At 40.9% G+C, this 20203-nt stretch overlaps 1 protein-coding gene across 4 annotated transcripts in view; it reads right to left on the bottom strand.

The window, feature by feature from the left end:
* Positions 1 to 974: 974 nt before the first annotated feature.
* CEP57L1 (centrosomal protein 57 like 1) overlaps positions 975 to 20203 on the bottom strand; it is a 31381-nt gene continuing 12152 nt past the window's right edge. The window contains exons 1-11 of one of the 4 annotated variants that reach the window (XM_053298342.1): positions 19432 to 19589; positions 13539 to 13677; positions 11148 to 11327; positions 10401 to 10522; positions 8661 to 8777; positions 8303 to 8380; positions 6220 to 6315; positions 4643 to 4720; positions 4335 to 4549; positions 2775 to 2919; positions 975 to 1422 (exon numbers count right to left, since the gene is read on the bottom strand). In XM_053298342.1, coding sequence (XP_053154317.1) covers positions 1207 to 1422; positions 2775 to 2919; positions 4335 to 4549; positions 4643 to 4720; positions 6220 to 6315; positions 8303 to 8380; positions 8661 to 8777; positions 10401 to 10522; positions 11148 to 11327; positions 13539 to 13674 — 1383 coding nt within the window. In that variant the 5' untranslated portion in view covers positions 13675 to 13677; positions 19432 to 19589 and the 3' untranslated portion in view covers positions 975 to 1206. Of the gene's footprint in view, positions 1423 to 2774; positions 2920 to 4334; positions 4550 to 4642; positions 4721 to 6219; positions 6316 to 8302; positions 8381 to 8660; positions 8778 to 10400; positions 10523 to 11147; positions 11328 to 13538; positions 13678 to 19340; positions 19361 to 19409; positions 19590 to 20203 lie in introns of those variants that run through there. The other 3 variants (XM_053298249.1, XM_053298162.1, XM_053298421.1) reach the window with 3 other exon arrangements.

Raw genomic sequence — 20203 nt, 5'->3', positions numbered from 1 at the left:
ATTAAAATACTTCCATAAATTCACACTGAAAGTAGAATTTCTCATAGCATCTATAATAAGAATCCTATCCAGAACTATCAACACAAAACTAACCCTATGCCTTGCATTGCCATACATTTACTATTTATTATTATTATTATTACTACATTTATATCCCGCTCTTCCTCCAAGGAGCCCAGAGCTGTGTACTACATACTTGAGTTTCTCCTCACAACAACCCTGTGAAGTAGGTTAGGCTGAGAGATGCATGACTGGCCCAGAGTCACCCAGCTAGTTTCATGTCTGAATGGGGATTTGAACTCGGGTCTCCCCGGTCCTAGTCCAGCACTCTAACTATTACACCACGCTGGCACCAGGTACCTGAATACAAATAGGATATGGGACCAAGATCTGTTTGTCGCTCTGTTATAAAGTTTTACAATACATCTGACAGATTCAACATTGCATTTATTAAAGATTGTTTAATACCAAATTCAATTATAGTTTGATAAACAGAGGTGTGGCTTACAGTAAACCCGTAGGTTTGTTTTTATTATTGTTGTTTTCCTTCTCACATTCTATTTTTATTTCTTGTTCAGTTTCAGCTAGTTAGGTCCCATCTTTGACCCCCAACAAAGGCAAACTGGAGGCAATGATTGTTAAGGAGGCTAGCCCACTTTAAGGGGCTAGCTCTTCCCATTTGCAAGCAATTTTTGAGTACACCCTAGGTGTGAAGTAGCAGCCACAATACGTAATTTGTACTAGAGGTATTTATCTCAGATTACACCTTGAAATTTCTCTTTTATTGAAAGGAAGGACAGGCTTTTTAAAAATAAATGAGCCCAAATAAAATATGGCTGTATGAACATATTAACTTTCAGTTCCTGCAGGATCTGTTACTCCATAAAAACGACCAAAGCAATGGAAATGCTCATCATTGTTCACAGATACTCAACATATTTCTTCCTTGTGAAACACTGTGAGAAAAAACAGTATTATTCTATAAAGAGTGATTCTTTAATTCAAGATATAACATATACTTTATTAAAACAAAGTTACAATTATATTTTTAAAAGTCAATGCAGAAACAAAAACATTATTTCTCTCAATCTACAGGAATGTTATTGATTCGAGCAGTCGGCACCAAAGATCTATTTAATCCAAGCCTAATTGATTGGAAACTTGGATCAACCAGCAGATAGTTGTCTAGGAAAACAGTTTTAAAAACTATGGTTCCCAAATGATATCATCTTTCTTCAATATCAGCTGAAGCTTCTGAGCACTTTTCAACAGCTGAAGGGAACTTGTGCTCTTATTCATAGAAGAGATATTATGCACACTGCCTCTTGGAATGAATGCAGTCTCTTTAAATTCACTAGGTCTTGTTGCAGCATTAGTTTCTTTTCTCTTCAGTTTTTGAGCCTTCTGTTTCAGTTTATAAACCTAAGGAGAGAAAAAGATCCATGTTAAGTCTGAAGTGCTCAGGCATACGGGTTTTGGACCAAAGGGGCTTGTTCAACAATATCTATCAGTACCCCTTTACAAGATGGCTACCATACACTGAGAAACTTGTGAAAAAGTTATTTATCTATCACATTTCTATACTGCCTGACATGTGCATCCTTAGGTGGAGTACATATATTTAGTTATAACCCAGGAAGGCCACACAAAGATAATAAGAGGGTCGGTTCGGACAAAATACAGAACTGTGGGTCCAGTGGTTCCATGTCCCAGCTTCCCCCATGCTTCCGTCAGTGTTCAGGCGTACTGGAGAGCAGGCTCTCTGCAGTCAGCAAGACTGCAGAGAGGCAGGGGAGCTGGCTATGTGGGCTTTCTTCTTTCCTGAAAGACAGCCCACACAGCCAATAGCAGCTAGAGTGAGGGAGAAGCTTCCTCCTTCAACTCTGGTTTGAGGCAATGGCTAACTGCAATCCTGGGATCAGATATAACTTGGTTGCTGCCAAAATGCAGTTTACAGCAGCATAACTTAATAAAAACCGATGGTAACAAATGGAGTTAGGAGAGGGAAACAGCAGATCCATTTTTTTCTTTTAACTTCAGTTTTCCAGGTCAGACTTTCAGCTAGCAAAACCAGAGGTGAACAGACCTCCAGTTTCATTTGTCGTCTGAATCCGGCCTTAGCTACCATTCTACAATTACGAAACTTGCTTTAGCACTGAGTTATAGCAAGAAGCAATAAAATATAAAGTATGTATAATAGTACCTCACACACAAAAGGTAACCAATTAAAACATAGCGAGGTAAACAGATACTAAGCGCTTGCCTTAAGAATGTTCTTACCACCCACTGAAATATTGCAAATCATATGGTGAAGTAACAACAAATATAACATTGCAAGAGACACACAGCTCAGAAAACTTATCTTCCGATGAAATTTTTTTAGTACAAAGCTAATCATGCAAAAAAGGGGATAGTTACCCAAGCTACATTTTCAAATAATCAAATGAAAAAGATGGTATATTATTCATTTTAGTAGTCTGTGCCAATGAAAGTTCTTCCATTTGTGATGTGGAACCTGATTTTTATTTAATGCCTAAACTAACTATATACTACAAAAGGAGAATACTTTCATGTATGAGAACATAGCAAATTAAAAAAATAGGCTCTTAATTGGTCACTAATATGGAAGTCCAAACTATATGTCACTGCACAAAGAGTCTCATGCTGGCTTGTCCTTTTTTATTAAAGGAAGTCACGGGAAGTTGCCAGTGAGCAGAGGAATTGTGTTAAGGGGTGTACGTGTGTTGGGGGCAGGTAGGCGAATATTCTCTTACATTTTCTTGGTGTTTTTTCAGCTTGGAAATCTGCTCTCCTTTATTTTCCATCTGCTTCACAAGACAATCCAGTTCACGTTCAAGGTCTTCCCGAACATCAGGGTTTTGAGTTTCTTGTATCTGTTTTAACAGTTCTTGATGCTCACTGTTGAAGACAAAACTCATTAATCTTTGTAGGCACAATTGATCCATCACGTTTCCCGAATCTTGTTCTTATCTGCTCATCCTCCGAGGATTCTTAACTACCAGAATCTTAGTATGCCAATCAGTCTCAGACTGATGACCGATAAAAAACAATAGCAAGTGACAAGCCAAATACTGCTAGATAATATTGCCCTTTCCAGAATGCATCCACCATCTTTATGATTTGAAGCAGTCTCATGCCTTCTGTTAATGTAGCCACGTGGCATGCTAAAAAAAAAGAAGGGGGAAAGGTAGGGGGCAATAGATCTATGTAGTATAAAAATTGTATATCAATAAAAAACATATTTATGTGAATTCTGCTATGTAGAAAGTTCTCTAAAGTAAATTCTAGATAGGTTAACTGCTGACTTGAAGAATAAACTGAGTGACTGACATCCAGACTTGCACACAGGAAATGCTTCTATGCATGGAGGGAAGGGGTGCAGTGATTTCCTGCCATTCCCTCTTCCCTCTGCAGCCACCTGTACCTCCCAAAACTATTTCCCTTAGGGCTGGGACACAGGCAGCAGCGGAGGGAAGGGGGCCTTGTCAAAAATTGCCTTTCTCCTCCATGTATGAGCAAAGCATTCCCTGCATGCAACTCTGGATGTCAGCCAGTTAATCAAAACTATTGTAGAATTACTGGAACTCCAGATGCTACAATGAGAAGCAGCTGTATTAAAAGATGGAACATATTCAGTCTAGACTAGAAACTGGGCACCCCACTAGGACTAAATGCAACTGACCTTTTATTATGGTTAATAATACATCCTGTAAATGCACAGTATTCTTATGGCTCAAGGGCTTCTGCAGATAAGAATTCTTTCCATGATGATTAGGAAACTAAAATAAGACCTCAGTCCTATTTAAGAGGCAACTACTAGCAGAAGATTAACTTAGAGAAAATAGTAACAAGCAGTACAAAAGGCTTCAGCTCACAAAAAGCTTTTGCTTTTTGTAACAAAAGTAACAAAAGAGTAACAAAAGTTTCCTTGTCCAGAATTTTTAGATCCCTCATTCCTGTCTATAACTTGCTCCTGGAGTAAGGCGTCTTAATGTGTCTTCACAATTGATAATAAGAACAGTACAGCTTGAGTCCAAAGAACTACTTTAGGCACACCTGAACAGCACCACACACCATATCAGATAACTTTTGAATGTCCACTCTGTTTTTGTTGCATGGGGGGCTGCAATAGAAGAAACATCTTCTGTGTTATATGTTGTCTCAGTACCCAGAAGAGAGGCATCAGAGATTAGAAATTATTCCAGCATCACTACTGAAAGTGCCCTTTGTTTTCAGATACTTCCCCTAAAATCTGGAAGCAGTTTGCCCAAAGCTTAGAGCACTAGGCTTTTGTATACAAAGTGAGTACTTACAAGCTCATTTGTCCCAGCTCATCTTGCATAACCAAGAGAAGATCAGAGAGATTTTCAGAAGCTGAAGAAGATGCAGAGTAAGATGCAGTTCTGCACAAGCCAGTCCATCTAGAAGTCCTTTTTTCAGCTCCTTCTGAACGTTGTGGACTACGATATTTCATCATATGCAAGACACTTTGAACATTTGCAGCAACAGAATGACTTGAGCTAGTAGACTTGAGGGAAAAGTAGTAGATTAGGAAGTTTCTACAAATAGGCTGAAATCAAGTGCTCATTTAAGAAGAAAGAAGGAAAGCAAAGTTACTTACCTTCCCAGCAACAAAAGGGAGTGTTGCAGCCTGTAGATTGGGCTGTGAGCCACATTCTCTCCTGGAGCCAGGATTTTTCTGAAAATTAAAAACTACTGTAGAAGTTTTGCTATATTTAAAGAAATGGAAATTAGCACGTCTAAACTGATGTTGATATTAGTTACTGAAATACTATGAAGAATCACTGTTGACACAGTAAAGCAATGTAATATTTACATGCATTAATTGCATTACAATGGATTAGAAGAGGAACAAATGTGGGAAATATAGTTGAATCATTTGCTGAAGTTATGCTGCTGTTACCAAGAGAAATGTTTCTAGGTAACTGAACTCTCTAGGGCTGTGAATGCAGCCTTATTCACCACATTGTCTCATGAAGTTCTAACCCCAATTGCCAGGAATACTAACACAGAATGGCAAATGATGACACCCTTTATATAAGACACTGCGGAATTCAGATGCATTTATTTGAATATGCTAATAGTCTGGGAAAGTGTCAGACATGACAATAACTCATTTTGTTTTAATTGCTTTGCAGAAATAATGAGAATTTTTACCTACAGTATATTCCTGATCTTCAGGAAAATAGGAGGGCATTCAGTTTCATTAGGAATACCCCTCCTACCTGACCAGGAAGCAGGCTAATTAATATTGACTCTTTGAGAGGAGTCCAACAATTCCTCAGATTGAGACTAGAAAAAGCAAGAACCATGACACAGAGAAAAATACACAGTAATAGCAACTTGCCAAAACAGAAAATAAAATAAAACTCAGCTAGTGAAAACGTAGGCATGTTCCAGGAAATCCAACTTACCCTCTACCCAACCATCACTAAGAAGAAGTCTATTGTCCATTGTCCAGAATAAGACAAGACAATCCACAACAAAATGGATGAGAGAATGCCTTTCCTTTCTCAAGAACAGGACTCTACACTATTCTTAAGAACAGGACTCTAATCTTTAGGTAAACAGGAGAGATTTTTCCAAATGCCCCTTAATGAGGTCATTCAGTATCCTTCAGGAGGGCAAAATGAAAGTGAGCATACAAGTGGGTCCTAAGTCCTTGCCGAAGGACAACCTACTGTGGCATCCTCTTACAACCGAAGAAGAGAAGAAACTCAGAATACATACTCCATATAAACCTACAATGCCATGGCAACCAGCAAGTGATGGTACAACAAGACCCAGTGAAGGGTGCACCCATCGCTACAATATTTCAGAAGGGCAGGGGAATCTCAGAGGGAAAGAAGAGAAAACAAAATAAAAACTTAAATCAGTTCGCTGTTATGGAACCAAAGCTGAAAACCTACTTTCTGGCTGTGAGGCAGAGCTGGTTTGGTGAAATGTGGGACCTCTCCCGATGAGTCAATATTGATTAGCTCTGCCTCCTGTCCAAGTGTTAGGAGTATCCCCAAAGATACTGACTGCCTTCCTATCTACCTATCTAGAAGAGGTATTCTTCTAGACAGAGTCTTAGAAGGTATTGCTGAAACCATGATTACATAAAGAGAATAGAAACATACCATCTGCCTAACACCCCAGCAGAATCTGAGACATACTTGCAACGTTATATTTTACCTTTACAGCTTTCTTCTTACTACTTTTCTTCTTTGTGTCTTTTTGAGGTGAAAGTGAAGCCATTAAGATCCGATTCATCTCAAGTCCTGTTTGGAGCTATAGTAAAAAAACAAGCCAGATCCTGTTAAATAATCAGACTGATTTCTCAATTCATAGCTAGAAATGAACACAGATCAGTACATGGCTAAATTATTTCTAAGAAACCAAGGTTAATATAGTCAACTGTATATACCTTACCTTGATCGGCAAGCATTAATGACAGTGATCCATGCCCTTGTAATCTCCCACCTAGATTATTGTAACGCCCTCTATCAAGGGTTACCTTTGAGGATGATTGGAAAGCTACAACGGGTCCAGAATCCAGCGGCTTGTTTACTTGTGGGTGCCAGAAAATATGACAGGGTAACACCTCTCCTGCAGTCATTGCATTCGTTGCCTATTCGCTACCGAGTTCAATTTAAGGTCCTGGTTTTGACCTTCAAAGCCTTGCGGGGTTTGGCACCTGTTTACCTACAGACCCGCCTCTCCCATCCAGTTACATCCCGTCCGGTCAGATCTGCTCAGATGGCCCTCTTGTCGGTCCCCGATTTCCGAGAGGTTCAGGGCGCTAGGACCCGTGAAAGGGCCTTCTCAGTTGCTGCCCCACTTCTCTGGAATTCCCTTCCCCTGCAGATTCGTTTAGCTCCTTCCTTGTCGATTTTTAAATCTCTATTGAAGAGTTTTATTTTTCGCCAGGCTTTTACCCTGTAGTTTACCTATCCCCCGCCCCCCTTAGTTACTTTTGTTTTATTTAGAGTAGAGGGGGAGGGAGGGCAAGAAAGTGTGGGGCAGAAGGGAACAGCCGGCCCCAAAAAGCGCACAGATGCTCTGTGTGGGTAGGCTAGTTATAGAATGTTTCACTGAGCACCATCTTCAACCATTATGGGAGGCAGATTACAAACCAGAATTGAGGATAAGTCTCAGGTAACGTTACTCAATATATGCACAACCTTGCCTGGTCAGGAACAGTATCGCTATTTCACTAGAAGATGTTAATCTATTTTTGTCAATATGTTAGAACTAACCCGTAATATGTTATTAGTCTAAGCCTGCAAAATTAGTTTTGCAGCCCAAACTAAATGCTTGGGTAGGGGGCATAACTGCCAAATGGAGTCCCACTGTTTTGCAATTCTAGGCACATAAGAAGAACAGGAAAAACAACAAACCGCAGTGAGTTCCCATACATGGCTTGTGGGGAGTAGTCATGATGGGTCATGTGCAAGCTCATATTAGTCCAACTAAAACCCTCATTGTATTTGTGGGAGTTTTCCAAAAATAACAGCAATATCTTCTGAACTGGTTACAGGACTGAAGGCAAGCACCCTTCACTAATCTAAAGTAGTTCCTAGCTATTCTGCAGGTGAAATAGCCAGACACTTATGAAGATGCTATTAAAGAGAGGACAGAGTCCAGATAAAGCTAGTGTTACACCCAAGACTGAGAATAATCAATATTAAAAAATGTAACATCTCAGCTCAGTTAAAAGGAGAGCAAATATTCTGCCAGAGACCATTTGCTTCCAATAAAAAGTTGTACTTCAATTACACAAAACACATGGATTGTTAGGTAAATAAGAAGAGAATATTGTGGCCGTGATGTTTGTGAAAGACGTTCTGAGAGTGATTGCCTCTTTAAGTACGCATAGCACAATACATTTTGAAAAAGCTAGTTTGCATCTAGGAAAATATTCTTCAGTGATAGTTTACCAGAATAAGTGGATACTACAGAAGTATTACTTACAAGATCAAAAGCAATCAAATAATTCAGCTCTAATATCTGTATATCAATTCTGTTCTCAAGATGTTTATATCCTTCAAACGTAGAAGTAGAGCAGCGATGAGGAAAATGGCATGTGCTTCACTCGTAAGTGGTTCAGGTCTCAAATTTAGTGCAATACAAACATACATCCAAATTAATACAGATACAAAAAGCACGTTAGCGGGTCATGTTATGGAATGCCCTTAGTACCAGTTCAACTTAAAGCAGAATGGAGGCACAAGACTACCTGCAGAGCCTACTTTATTGTTACAGAAATGTGTCCCACCTGTGCAGCTTTATCTTGTATTAGTTTACGCTGATGTTGCTCTTCTAGCAGCTTCTCCTCGAGCTGTTTGATCTTTTCCTTAAAATAAAAGACAAATACAAAGGTGAATAAAACTTATTACTTTTAGGGTGACAAGACATTAAAATTTCAATGCTGTGCTTTCATCCCTCTTCAGCCCACCTTGAAAGCTGAAGCTTTCAAATATAGGAACAAGGGCAGAAGTAGGCAGTAGGAAAGAGAAATATTGTAATCTTCACTGTACCATAGGAACACTCACATTCTCAACAGCAGGCCCTGCTGGTAGTCTTGCAACTGTTAAGTGTCTCAGAAAGCTAGCTAACAGTTCTGATTTACTTACTGCTGCAGTATTCTGGGTGCTAGTAAGTCTCCAACATTCTTTTTCTAGAATGTCAAGCTTGTCAAGTTTGGCACATAGCTCCACCTGATTCTGGTCTTTTTCCTCCTGAAGCCGGGTCTGAAAGAAGTACACAAGATGGTAATTTGGCAGCCAACATAAAGCTTTGCTTAAAATGAGAGCTTACAGTTTAAAATTAGCAAGTTCAGCACCATAAATGATGTCTGATACAGAATCCTGTTCTTGATAGTGTCCCAAAAATCTCCACATGGGATTAATATCTAATTTACTCACAACAGCAAAATTAGAGATTGTGATGGAAAGAATGCTAAGACGCCCACATTTAAAGATTGGATCATTATTGAAACTAACTCGGATTATTAAAATAAGACATGGAAGACAAGAAACAAATTTTAGTGAGCCCCTGGTGGTGAAGTGGTAAAACTGCCGCCCTGTAACCACAAGGTTACAAGTTCGATCCTGACCAGGGGCTCAAGGTTGACTCAGCCTTCCATCCTTCTGAGGTCGGTAAAATGAGTACTCAGAATGTTGGGGGCAATATGCTAAATCATTGTGAACCGCTTAGAGAGCTCCGGCTATAGAGCGGTATATAAATGTAAGTGCTATTGCTATTGCTATAGTGTACAGTGGCAGCCTTTGAAGTATTTTAAATGCAAATATCAAATGAATGTGAATGCATCTAGATAGTTTTCCGATTATTTCTCAAGTCTAGAGAAGAGAATGCTCTATAATGAACAAATGCAACTATTAAGAATGTTTGGAGAACTTTTAAAAGTATTTATAACATTTTGTAATAAAACTTTAATATTTTAAATATTTAATATTTAAATAGTTGTAGACATGTGATACTGTATTAGGATGTTAACGGTATTTATGGGTTTGCATTAATATGTATAAAGACATTTGACATCTTTTTGTATTGCCAATATTGAATAATAATAATAATAATAAGAAGAAGAAGAAGAAGAAGAAGAAGAAGAAGAGGAAGAAGAAGAAGAAGAAGAAGAAGAAGAAGAAGAAGAGGAAGAAGAAGAAGAAGAGGAAGAAGAGGAAGAAGAGGAAGAAGAGGAAGAAGAAGAAGAAGAGGAAGAAGAGGAAGAAGAGGAAGAAGAGGAAGAAGAGGAAGAAGAGGAAGAAGAGGAAGAAGAGGAAGAAGAGGAAGAAGAGGAAGAAGAGGAAGAAGAAGAAGAGGAAGAAGAAGAAGAGGAAGAAATATAATCTTAAAATAAAAAGTACCTTAGGTGGCTTGCACACACAGCTGTCCAGCAGCTCCAGGGAAAAGTAGTAATATATAAACTGACAAACCCTCATTTTCAAAGGGCTCATTACTTGTTTTGTAATTTGTGTCTGTGGTAAATTACTTTTTGCCAGCAGGTGACCTATTAATGAAGACACAGGAATCTGCAGAAACCACCCAAACTGGTGCTTTCATGATTCATGTTCTACCCATCTGAAGGGGAGCACATACATCTGATAAAATTAATAATGATACAAAAATGCACAGAAAGAAAAATGAATACACCTTATGCTGGGTCATCAGAAGTTTTGCACAACTGAAATTTCTCCTCAGTTTGATTTACATGTTCAAAAACACCATCTGTTCAGGCAGCAGACAAGCAAGATATGGGAAGAAAACAATGCCAACAAAACTTCCACACAACCTTTTTGACATAGGACAAAGGGGGTGGGGGGGAGAAGGACAAGGATATTAAATATGTGCACCTGCTGTTCTAGAACCCTTCTCTTGTCCAACTCCGCACTGACCACCATTTTCCTCATGTAATCTAGTTGTTTCTCCAGCAAGGAGCAGCGAGACTGTGCTGCTCTTAATTGTGTGTTTACATCTGAGGGAGGAAAAGAAGGTGGAAGAGGGATGAAAATGTACTTCATATTACAGATTTATACCTCAATTTGCAATGTATGATGTGAACATTCTTTTGAAATGAACATGGATATTTGTTTGCTTTTATAATAGCTGGTTAGAGACTGAATCCTAACACCCCAACATAAAACAGTGAAGAGTGCCAGAGAGGCATGAAGTGATCTAGCTGCTTCAGAACTTCACACTGGGGCTCCAGAAAATCACCCACCACACAGTCTAGATATTTTTATAGTTCGCCAAAATCCCTCATAATTTTAAAATATTGTTATCCATTCTGTTTTGTGGGGAATGAAAAAGAGAAAATAGTAAGGATGACCTTATGTTCCAAAAACATGGTGGCATTTGCTTATTAAATGGAAGAGTAATCCCACTCTTCCTTCACCATCTCAGCACCCATATTCAAGTTTATTTAAACAATGGTAAAACAGTTAAAAGGTAGATCCACTAAAAGGAATCTTGAATCACTTGTCAGTCTCATTTTCTACAGATCCTAAATTACACATTAGGAGAAAGAGTAAACAGAGTATATCTAGTCAACAACATGAGATATAGCCGATAAGGCTGTCATCAGTGCTAATATGAAATACCTCTCCTCTCTTGCATCAGGTCCTGATGAACTACACCCTTCTCACTTGATTCACACTGCAAAGCCTTTTTATATTGGGCAGCTTCCCTGGACAAACTGTTCAGGTCATCTTCAGCCCTTGATCTCTCCAACTCAAGTCGATGGATCTTTTCTTGAAGAGTTTTCAGGGCTAACACTAGAGCTGGTGAACAAGCAATTTAACCCTTTATGAAGGTGATTACTCTGCCAACAATTCTGGCATTTAACTTCAATAAAGAGAAATTATATTAATCTGGCTACACATCAACTTGTAAAAGCTGCAAGTTTACATATCCAGTCATTTTATCCCAGAATATTTGCTTAGGTGCTAGTAATGGAGAAAGCCACATGCCCATCATTTCCACAGTGGTTAGGATGCTGAAGAGGCACCAGAAGTAGGGGTTTGTCCCATTTTTCCTATGATTTGTTCCATATAATTATAAACACCACATTGGCACAGATGTGCCAACAGAATGAGTAACTAGACTCCAACAGGCAATTACTGATAAAATCTGCCCACTCTCTGCTACAAGGTGCAAAATGACCTAATCACACAAATAGGAATGAGACAGTAGATGACACAGTTCAACTTACATCTCTTAGTATAGCCTTCTGTGCTGTGTTGCACAAGAAGAAAATAATTCTTGTGCTGAGTTGAACTAGAGCATATATTTATTAGGACTGAATATTATTCAGTGAATAAAGAGGTTTAAAGTTAGCTACCTAGCAAAAATTTTCTAATCTGCAACAAATACCTGTCATTTGGTACATGTATCATTTTTCTCAAGGAAGTATTTATTTATTATTTTATTTATTTATTCGATTTCTATACCGCCCTTCCAAAAATGGCTCAGGGCGATTTACACAGAGGAATAATAAACAAACACGATTGCTCCCTGTCCCCAAAGGGCTCACAATCTAAAAGAAACTTAAGATAAACACCAGCAACAGTCACTGGAGGTACTGTGCTGGGGGTGGATAGGGCCAGTTACTCTCCCCCTGCTAAATAAAGAGCATCACATTAAAAGGTGCCTCTTTGCCAAGTTAGCAGGGAGCAGTACTGGATGAGGAGGCGGTGGTGGTCATAACAATATGATTTTCTGGCCTCTGGATAATAACATGATCATTTTAAATGTGTTCTTAGGCGAAACATTATTATTTGGCCTTCTTTCCTTAAGAAAAGCTTATGAGATCACCTGGCATTCTGTGTGTGTTCCCACCACCCATCAACTTCGCAAACCAATATGAACCAAATTGGGTACAGTTGTGGGGACACATAAGGACACCACAACGGCATAGTTTGTGATGATGTCATCCACACCGATTCAAGATGGCAGATGCATAAATGCTTGAGGCACAGGTGGGCTAGCTTGTGGACTGTCTAACCAATTTGAACCAAATCTGGTACAGTTGTAGTGAGTGACACAAAGGGACACCTCAATGGCATAATTTGTGATGATGTCATCCACCCTAATTCAAGATGGTGGACATGTGAACATTCAAGGCTGGTGAGCTAATCTGTGAAGATGGTAATTATTAATTAAGATTATAGTTAAAGGAAAAGTAGGCAGATTAGTTGTTTCTTTTTCAGATTGTATATGAATATTTTTGTACAACAGATCTTATTTTAAAATGATGAACATGCCACTCAGTTACTGGATTTTTGTAAGCCAGTCACCTGCAGCCAGCAGTTGAGACTGAAAACACATAGCTACTATACCTCTTTGTTTATGCTGACATTTTGTGCAACTTCCCACAGGCATGGTTAGCACTGTAAGCTCCTAAAAGAACCATTTACTCAATTGCACAAGAGCACACAAATGCTGTAACTGCACAAAGTTGCACAATAATCAGCCCAGAGCTGATAAAAATTGATGCTTCTAAGATAATTTAAAAAAATTTAAATTGGATTTTAGTTTTTATTTAATTTTTTTAAAAAACCCTAGGTCAAATATATCTTCATGAACTTTAATCATAAGTTCTAACTACATTATATGAACATGTCAACAATAGTGTATGGGGATGAGCGATAACAGACTTGATAAATCCTGACCACGCAAATGGCACTTGCGCATGCCATGTAAGTGCTGGTGCCGTGCGGGGTGGGGTGTTATTGGGATGTGTGCCACCCCAGCAGGAAGGACCTGCTCTCCTTTTTCTTAAAGTTCCTGGGACCCTTTCCACAGAAGAAAATGCTGAAACTCTGTGGCTCCCTGTAACTGAAGCCAACGTTGTCTCTACAGCCATTTTCCTTGGATCTCAACAAAGCCCAACCTTCTTTGTATGCACATCAGCACCACAGTTCAAAAACACAGGCCAAGAAGATTTGCTGATTTGTTTCACTCTGGTTATGTCTCACATGACAGTGCTTTACCTTGGTTGTTTTGTGCAGAGATGTCTGTTGTATCAGCTGTTGCATTCTTTGACCAGAAGCCAGCATGTGCAGAGGGTATTTTATCTGGAGGCTGAATAAAGCTTCCTATGTAGCTATGCTTTGACTCAAGATCCATTGCCTGCAAAAAGATATACAATGTCATTTATAGTGCTACCTGAGCACCTGAACATAAACATAAGAACATAAGAACAGGCCTACTGGATCAGGCCTAAGGCCCATCTAGTCCAGCATCCTGTTTCGCACAGTGGCCCACCAGATTCCACTGGAAGCCACAGACAGGAGTTGAGGGTGTGCCCTCTCTCCTGCCATTACTCCCCTGCAACTAGTACTCAGAGGCATCCTGCCTTTGAGGCTGGAAGTGGCCCACAGCCCTCCGACTAGTAGCCATTGATAGACCTCTCCTCCATGAAGTTATCCAAACCCCTCTTAAAGCCATCCAGGTTGTTGGCTGTCACCACATCCTGTGGCAGAGAGTTCCACAAGTGGATCACGCGTTGTGTGAAAAAGTACTTCCGTTTGTTGGTCCCAGACCTCCTGGCAATCAATTTCATGGAGTGACCCCTGGTTCTAGTGTTGTGTGAGAGGGAAAAGAATTTCTCTCTCTCCACTTTCTCCACACCATGCATGATTTTATAGACCTCTATCATGTCTCCCCGCAGTCGTTTTTTTTCTAAACTAAAAAGCCCCAGGTGTTGTAGTCTGCCTCATAAGAAAGGAAACATCTGAACTGATCATAAGAAACATCTGAACTGATGTTCTTTCCCCCTGTAGTTTAGACTAACACACAAATCAGTGCTTCCTTCAGTTGCATGAACATGATCCTCAACTCTACTTAAATAGAAGTAAGTCAGAGGACAGTGGTTCAGAGACAACGTGGTTTACTTTGATTTGACATGAGTTTCTGTAGGCAACAGTTCCCCTCAGAGGTACTTGTCTCTATGGCACCGCAGCACATTGTTTTAGCAATAGTTGGCACTCCTGTAGCACACTGTAAATGGGTATCTAAAGTAGCTGATGACAACAAGATAGATAAGTCTTTTTGTAAAAATCAATTCTAAACAAAACAAATGCATGCTTTTTTCTGTATAGTGTCTCTACTATAGAATTGATTTCAAAGTTGCACTTCTATTGTGGGATTTTGAGTTTTCTGAGCCTTGGATGTTATACAGTACTTTGTTCCTAGGAAGGAAGGAAGGAAGGAAGGAAGGAAGGAAGGAAGGAAGGAAGGAAGGAAGGAATTTCTTCACAGCAACAATGGACACACTAGAATAAATGTAATTGCAGAACTGTCAAGGCTGTCTACTGATTATTATCTAAGACATCACTGATGAGTGACCAAACTGTCCTCTTTTTCGTTTTCATAGTTTTGTGAACTCTTTTCCAAAAACATCTTTAGGGTTAAATAGTTCCCTCAGAGTGCAACCACATGGCTAAACCCCTGTTCTTGTTTGTTTTCAAAAGAAAAAAATTGTAAATAAGTTCACTCTTGTCCTATTGTTTGGTCAACCTTTAATGTGTCCTTTTTCCTTTGAAGACTTCATACTCCTCTCTCTGCTGTGTTGAGACGTCTATCTACATTTTTAGAAGGGGGTGGAGTGGGTCCTCTCTTTAAAAAAACAAAAAACCACACACACATGCGTCAGAAGGTACCCAGTTTAGTTTCATGGCTGAAGCTAAGTGGTTAGTCCCCCCCCATCCTGGACAGAACCTGCTCATGAAGTTCCCATGTATGGTCTTCAGAAGAAGAGCAGAATACGGCATAGCAAAATACGTATTATGCCTCTCTGAAAACAGAGAAGCCAGTGAGGAGGCTAAACACATGTTTCTTTGTGTACAGAGAGCATAACGTTTCAGCATGCAACTGTTGCCTATTGTGCTGATCAAGGAAAAGAAGATGCAGGGTCAGAAAGAGGTTTCCATGTTCACAGCAGCTCACACATATAACCCCAATGCTCATTTGGATCATACTGAACCTGTCTGTTGATACAGAGCTGCAGCCAAACAACTCTTTTTTGGCACTACCAAAATTAGGAAAAAGATTAGCATAGACTATTTTAGCCATCTTGCTTCTATAAAGTACCTAAGAGTTAAGTATTCTGCTGTTGAAGAATATTAAGTGAAAATCATGTGTATTTAATATACAAGTACTGTGCTAATGAACACAAAACAGAGGCTCTTATTAGCCTTGAATATTGTCATATTATCATTTCTTAAGTCTCCCAATAATGATTTTTAAAGAGCAGAGTTAACACAGTTGACAGATTTATCATAAAAGCAGAATTTGCAGAAATGCTTTTCTTGAAAAAATATGTATGCTTTCCTCAACTATAAGGCTCAAACAACTTTGCTCCTTTCGATAGGGATGTGCACGGAACCAGTGGGGGGGGGTGTCTGAAGGCAGGGGGGAGCATACCTTTAACGGCGCCCTTACCCCTCCCGCCACATTTTCCCTCACTGGTGCTTCATTTTAAAAGTCTCAGTTGGGGCAGCAGCATACCACCCTACCACCACCCCGGTGTCCACCTCGACCAGAAGTAAAAGGAAGTACCCAGTGTGCATGCACACACTGGGGTGGGATGTCAAGCTCACACCGGGTACTTTCTTTTACTTCCAGCCGAGGAGAACACCAGGGCAGCAGGGATGTACGATTTGGCAAGATTTGTGTATATGCTGGGATGGGCGGGAAGGGGTGAGGTTTATTGGCTATTTGCATATTATTATTTTATTTCTCAATAACTTTGGCTCGATTTCATTATGATGGTCATAGTTCTTGGCTGCTTGCACATTATTAATTCAAAAAAAGAGTAAAATTTTCTTGTGGCTAGTTCAAACGTTTTGTGCATTATTATTTTATTTGCTACCAAAATCATCAGCAACACTTACTTGTAAGAGGTACTTTTTTTGGCACTAAGCAACATGGGAAATGTGTGTGGCACATTTATCCTTTTACAGTTTCCATCTCATTCACAATTAAACACAGTTCTATAACAATTATATAAACATCATATACACAACATATCAATAATGAAAACACACCTACTGCTATGTCTCTAAACATATGATTCAAAGTCAATACACAGGTATCTTACCATAAAAAGGAAAAGGAAAAAAAACTTTTTAAAAATTCTATTCCCTCGCAACTACCACACTGAGGAGAGGACAATCACAGTGTAGTTACCACACAAACTCCCATCCTGAAAGTTGTTATTCTAGCATCTGTAAAGAGATTCCACTTTTCAATAAATTTATCTAGATTTATATCCTCTTCCATAGTATGTTAATCCTGACATCAGAGCAACAAGATAGCCAGCATAGCATAGTGGTCAGAGTGTTAGACTAGGACCGGGAAGACCTGAGTTCGAATTCCCATTCAACCATGAAACTCACTGGTTGACTCTGGGCCAGTCATGTATCTCTCAGCCTAACTTACCTCACAGGGTTGTTGTGAGGAGAAAGATAACCTCTGGGCTTCTCGGAGGAAGAGTGGGATATAAATGTAAAAAATAAATAATAATAAATATTGATCTGACTGATCAAATCAATAAATAATGATCAGACTGATCATTAAAAGTTAGAACCAATTGCAATTTCTGTTTCACTACAACTCAAACTACAGCCAGCAAATTGGTTGCCAATTCTACGTCCATCGTCAAAACATCTTCCTTAATGTACCCAAATAATGCTACTCTTGGCTATTTAGAGAGCAAGAAGCCAGTAATGTGTAAAGTAAAGTGTGCCATCAAGTGGATTTCGACTCCTGGCGCCCACAGAGCCCTGTGGTTTTCTTTGGTAGAATACAGGAGGGGCTTAACATTGCCTCCTCCTGCGCAGTATGAGAGAATGTCTTTCAGCATCTTCCTATATCGTTGCTGCCCGATATAGCGGGGATTCAAACCGGCAACCTTCTACTTGTTAGTCAAGCATTTCCCAGCTGTGCTACTTAATTAAGTTGGCGTGTTTTGTTTTTTTAAGAACCTATCAAAATTAACTCCAAAACATGTATGTCAGCACCCTTCACCCTACATTTCCAATACTTTATTGATCATGGTTGAAATTATAGATGTTTTAATCTAATATGGAGTCAATACTAGGGATGTGCACGAACCTGTTCGGAGGCCCTTTTATGCCCAGGCTCGAGAACCGGGTGGTTTGAAGTTCAAGGGGGGGGGTTGCACTTATCCCTCCCTCCATTCCCCACCCCCACCCCCCGCGCCGGGTTTTCCTCAAGTCCTACAGGGCGGCAGCCGGGTTTTCTTCAACTTGCTACAGGGCAGCAGCCTACTTTCCTGCCGCCCAGTTCACTCTTTGGCTGGAAATAGCTGGCGTGTGCCAGGAGAGTGCTTTTAACTCACCTGCCGTGTTTCCCCCTCTGGCACTGCTTTAAAAAATGCTGGTGCTGTATACCCTCTTGCCATCTCAGTCAACATAAAACCCTGACACAAACACAAGGGGCTGCTATGGACATGGAAAGGTTCTAATAAAATGCCACTTTTGGTTAGTCACAGAGCTAGAATCTATATATTTAATTCTCTATGGCACACCCATGGCTAATCTAACTTGCGAGAGTCCGGAGAGCTGCCAGATAGGCTAGCTACGGGACGGGTGGGAGAGGGGAAAATTGTGGTGGCGGCAGAAGAAAACTGCGGTGGGCAGTGGCAGGATGAGTGACAAAACAGCGGGAGGCCGCATGCCACACAGACAAAATGGCAGGGGACAGGCAGGCAAAACAGTGGGGATGGCGACTGGGGAAGAAGGCGGTGATGGCAGCCGGCCAGGGAAGGAAGAAGCCGGCCAGGCAGGATGGGAGAGAAAACAACAGCAGCAGGGGAAAGGGCGGTGGTGGGGCAGGCGGCTAGAGGCGCAGATGCTCTGCAGCCAGCCCAGCTAGTATACAAGTTTCTCATTCCACTATAAAGAATAGAACATCTTACTGAGCTACTTTGCTCATCTGCCTAGGGTCAGGAGAAAAATATCTTTGAAGGTTTGGGGGAGAGCACACCTGTCTGCACACTACTTAAGAAAAACTCTGCCTCTTGCTTCTACTACTATCAGCCACGTTGGGCTTGAGGCATGCCCCACTCCTGCTGTGATAAATACTACAACATAAAAATAAGATTTGAGGATCTCTGAGCACCTGCAAAGTGCCTTTCCTGCAACCTTGAGAAAACACTAGTTTTCTTCTACTGCTGAAATTTAAGCCAAGAACATCCATTCAGCCTGCAGGGTGTGACTTCAAAGCAAACAGAGATACTGGCTCTCCTGAATTTATACAGTTAAAAAGTGCAAAGTCCACACTGATGGACTTGAGAAGAGGGACTGTAAAGGGGGAAAGTTAAAGATCTGAGAAAGCTATCCCTATCGCCAAAACCAGTTTGCTGCCTGGGGACTTTTTCTTAAAGGAGAAAAAGGCAGGGCCAGAGCATTTGCTTGGGAAGCTCCCAAGCAGCTTCCCTCTTGCCCAGAAGCCCAAATACTGCAGCAGCCCTCACAACTCGTCTCCTCTAAAGAGCAGGAACGCTGAAGCGTGGGGGAGGGGAAGAAGAGCAAAAGCACTTTTGTAGCAGGTGGAGAAGTACCTAACTTGTCTCGTGAAAGATTCCAGAGCGGGGGAGAAAGACAGCAGCCCAAGAAGACGTGGGCAGGCGAGGAGAAGAGGAGACCCTGCATCATTCTAGCTCCCATTTTGGCCACGGGCATAAAGGGAGTACATGCATCGGTACAATCTCGGGTGAAAAAAGGAAGGGGAAGCGTAGCCAGAAATTCAACAGGTAGAGTTCCCACCAACAAAACTTCAAGAACAGGAAACGGCTCTACAATCGCCGCCCGGACCATTTCAGCATACGCACGCACCCCGGTTTCGAGAACGACTAACCGGGAGAAGCCACCCGCTCGCTCAGAACTTCCACTTCAAGGCCGCTTTTAAACAGACCGCCAGGCCTCCCGCTCTCGGGCAGAGGCTCGCCGGCGCCGCCCACTGCTCGACTTCCCTTCCGCGGTGGCCCGGATTGGCTCCACCCACCAGAAACAGCGTCCTCCCGCTTCCCACTAAACAAAACAGTTGCTAGCGTGACTGGCCAGCAGCAAAACGCTTTGCATTCTCGGCGGGTTGTTTGGGTCCCTTGCCATGCCTGCTTCAGAGCTCAACAGTGACCACAGAGTGATAATCAGAGTTACCATCTGTTTTCGCATACGAAGAAAGACTAGCGGAATGAGAAAAACCTCCAACCATGTGCGAAGGACATCCCGCTAACTACAGCGCCTCCCGCTTTGGGGGCTGGGGCAACACCTAGTCTAGAGGTCTTGATAGCACATGGGGCACCCCTCAAATGCTATCAATAAGTAATATGTTGAGGGCCCTCGGGCTGTAGGGCCTCAGGTTAGTTTCCCCCCTGTGCACTCGTATTTTTCTGGCAAGAACTTCCATGCCCGAGACCGGTGTGGCAGATGGAAATTGAAAATGCGAATCCTTCACTGTTTTTGCATCTCTTGCAACTGTTGGATATCTGCCAGGCAGCTGTTAAAGGCACACCAGTCCTGCGAATAAACTAGTTCGCCTCTGGCCAGCCAGAGTGTATAGTCTCTGCATTGAACTGAGCCCTGCATCTCTAATTTTAGAAGTTAATCACAGGAACTTTGTGTTTGTC

The sequence above is a fragment of the Hemicordylus capensis genome, chromosome 1 (genome assembly GCF_027244095.1).
Source record: "Hemicordylus capensis ecotype Gifberg chromosome 1, rHemCap1.1.pri, whole genome shotgun sequence".
NCBI lineage: Eukaryota > Metazoa > Chordata > Lepidosauria > Squamata > Cordylidae > Hemicordylus > Hemicordylus capensis.
This window is presented reverse-complemented; position numbering and strand designations above follow the sequence as displayed.